The sequence below is a fragment of the Acanthisitta chloris genome, unplaced genomic scaffold (genome assembly GCF_000695815.1).
Source record: "Acanthisitta chloris isolate BGI_N310 unplaced genomic scaffold, ASM69581v1 scaffold4361, whole genome shotgun sequence".
Classification (NCBI taxonomy): domain Eukaryota; kingdom Metazoa; phylum Chordata; class Aves; order Passeriformes; family Acanthisittidae; genus Acanthisitta; species Acanthisitta chloris.
Genome location: NW_008657484.1, coordinates 1 through 3,240, shown reverse-complemented (window position 1 = coordinate 3,240; position 3,240 = coordinate 1). Strand labels below are relative to the sequence as shown.

At 38.6% G+C, this 3,240-nt stretch overlaps 1 protein-coding gene across 1 annotated transcript; it reads right to left on the bottom strand.

Annotated features, from left to right (window-relative positions):
* Positions 1 to 1,476: 1,476 nt before the first annotated feature.
* Positions 1,477 to 3,169, bottom strand: NPY1R (neuropeptide Y receptor Y1). The gene is made up of 2 exons (XM_009084719.1): positions 2,471 to 3,169; positions 1,477 to 2,350 (listed from the first exon to the last, which is right to left on the bottom strand). Exons 1-2 carry the CDS (start codon positions 3,167 to 3,169, stop codon positions 1,892 to 1,894), a joined length of 1,158 nt encoding a protein of 385 aa, XP_009082967.1. The 3' UTR covers positions 1,477 to 1,891.
* Positions 3,170 to 3,240: the final 71 nt, after the last annotated feature.

Sequence of the window (3,240 nt, the reverse complement as noted above, 5' to 3'; positions counted from 1 at the left end):
GCCAAAGCTCTGACTGAAACTTGCCTTATAATTAAGTTTCTACATTCCCTCTCTGTTCTCAAGCACAGAAACCTTTTTAATGAAATTATCTGTCAGTAGAGAAATATATGGAATTATAATGCACAAGAACACATTGCTACTTTAATATTCTACACTATTTATAAGACAGCACAAGGCACAGGTTTTTATTTTTAAATGCTGGCAACCAAAATAATTTTAATTCCTTAGGCATTTATCTATGTCAAATACAGAACCTATTAAATTCACCATAACATCCTGAGATCTTATTCCTCAGAAATATATCAGGTCAGATTTCCATTTATGCTACATTTACATTTATATCCATTTTAAAGACCATCTTCTCTGCCAGAATGATTTAAAGTGATCTTTCTGAAAGACAGTAGGGTCTATACTGTATTTTAAAAAGCTGATTATTCAAAAAGACACTAATTATACAGCAAAGTACACTGTATGACACAGAACCTCAGCTGGCCAACATTGTTATCATTTCATTTACAACAGTCAAGTTATATGGGTTTCCCTCAACTGGGGATCTAGTAATGAAAATTTTGTGTAATTAGCAGATACGTATTTTAAGCAGTAACACACAGAACTCCATTGTGTGTATCTGGCAAATATTTCTGCTCTGCAACCAACTGTAGAAACTGAGTTTGGAAGCTTAAACATACCAATTACTCTCAAACTATATCCCTATCCTTCTTCTAAATTTTGCAGATCTTGATTAAACCATCCATCTTGGAGATTATCCAGGTTTATGCCATTAGATCTGAACACAGAATATTATGAGGCCGAATGTAATTTATACAGATCAGCACTAATTACTATGAAAACACTCAGGGAGGTAAAGCTTATTTTATTAATATCAGACATGATTTTCACTGTCAACAGTCAGGATGGAATTGCACATTGTCCAGACAGTGAACAGTCCCATTTCCCTTTAGATTTTGGATTTAGGTCTCAAGGAGAATTTACATGGTTCATAGGCTTGGGACAGATGGTGCATTTCATCCCAGCACCACTAACTCCTGTTAGTTATGGCAGATGAAAATGGGGTTTGGGCTTTTTAAATTAAAAAGCCTGTGTTATTAAAACCAGCTATAATCAGTTGGGACTGAAGGCCCACTTATGTTTTCATTTGCTGTGGCGAAACATCAGAGTTATCCCATTGTGCTCTGTGGAATTACCATTGGGTTTTATTCTTGTAAATGAAAACAGAATTTCTCTCTTAATCCTGTTTTTGGAACTAAGTGATTACAGCCTGGATTGCCTCTATAAATGAGAAAACTGTATGTCCCCATATAAACACATTCTACAGGTTTCACAGAATCCTTTTCTTTTGCATGCCTACACTGACTTTACAGGATGTTAGCATCAATCAAAAGCTGAATTTAAAAAAAAAACCTCAAAAAACCTCCTCCTTTTCAAATCAGAATTTCCTAATTTTATGCTTTGGTGGGTGTCCTCTGTAGTGACAGTGTCCCTGTGGTTCATACTGTTTTTAATGGTCTTAGGTGAACACTTCTGAAAACTACTTCTTTGGAAAAAAAAAATCAATAAATACACCTTTGTACCAGAGCACATAACTGTACAAAGAAAACAGAACAAAAGACAGCTGATGAAAACCATAGGTAGTAGCAGGTCTGGCTAAGTCTTATAATAAAATTCAGATACAACCTCCATGAACATTAAAGCAGTAAAAGGGGCAAAAATGCACAGTGTATAATTTCAAAGGGACAACAATCAAAGTTCCTTGGAAAAGGAAGAAAAACATTACCCATTTTGTACTTCTTATGTAATTGTGCTTGTCCTTGGACACTTTTCAACTGTGATCACATTTCCAGCAGTTTGGTGTAGAATTTTTATTACTTCTTTATATTTTATCATCATCATCACTAGTTATTTTTTTAAATGCAACTGGGCTTGCTTGCTTTAAAGAGGTTTTTGAAACATCTGTATGCATGGTGGACATAGCTATAGTCTCGTAATCCTCCTCACGGGAGTGGAAGTGACAGAAATGAAATAAAAACTGCAGGTCCCTTTGGAAGTTCTTATTGAGAAACCCATAGAAGATGGGATTCACACAGGTAGAGATCATGGCAGTAAGGTGGCAAATCAGGAACAACAGGTTGTGGCTGCAGGTAGCAACAGGCAGAATTTCATGATTCCAATCAAACACAATATTGAAGATGGTGAGAGGCAGCCAGCAAACTGCAAATGCGACCACTATTGAGATCAGCATGATGTTAATCCTTTTGGTTTCAGAGGATCTGTACTTACTGTCTCTCATCTTGTCCATCATGTTGTTACGTTTTTTTAACCGTATGTATATCTGCAGGAAAGTCAACAAAAAGAAACATGTTGGATAAATTAAACTACCACTGCCATCTTTGCAAGGATAAACAAACATTAGACAGAAAGAAGTACATATCACAAGAGGATTCTATCTTACCTTCAAGTAGCAAATAAATATAAAACAAAGTGGTCCAAAGTACTGAATCACCAAAAGTGTCGTGGTATAAGAAAGCCTGGCAGTGTCCAAGGGGAACAGGTCCAAGCACACATATTTGTCCTTATATTCATCAAATGTCACATTTCTGAAGGGCTCATCTGTTAACACGTGGTAGATCAGGAAAGGCAAAGAGGAAGCTGTGGCTAAAATCCATATGGCAGCAATCCCCATGTAGGCATGTCTGTTGTTCGGCCTCCAGCCACGGGGATTGATGATCAGCTGATGGCGCTCGATAGCAATGAGGACTAAAGAAAAGACCGAGACGGTGATGGAGGCACATTGCACAAAAGGGTTCAATTTGCACATGGCCTCCCCAAAAATCCAGTGGTCCATTAAAGTATACACAAAGGTAAACGGAAGACACATGATGGTCACTAAGAGATCAGAAAAGGACAGGTTGACAATGAGGATGTTGGTAACATTGCGCATCTCCTTTTGTTTTAAAATAATGACAATCAGGGCCAGATTCCCAGAGATTCCCAGAATTATCACAGTCCCGTAAGCCAAGGCCAAAGTGAAGACCATGGCCAAAGGCACACGGCAATCCTCGTCCTCAAACTGCAAGATCTGCGAGTTCGTCTCCGAAAAATTCAGGTGACCCGAAACATTTCCCAAGGGGGCGAAACCCGATGTGTTCATGTTGCCTCCACCTCGCCGCTGCCTCTCGCCTCAGCCGCTTTCATCCGGAGCGCTGGAGCCCCGCGCGCTGC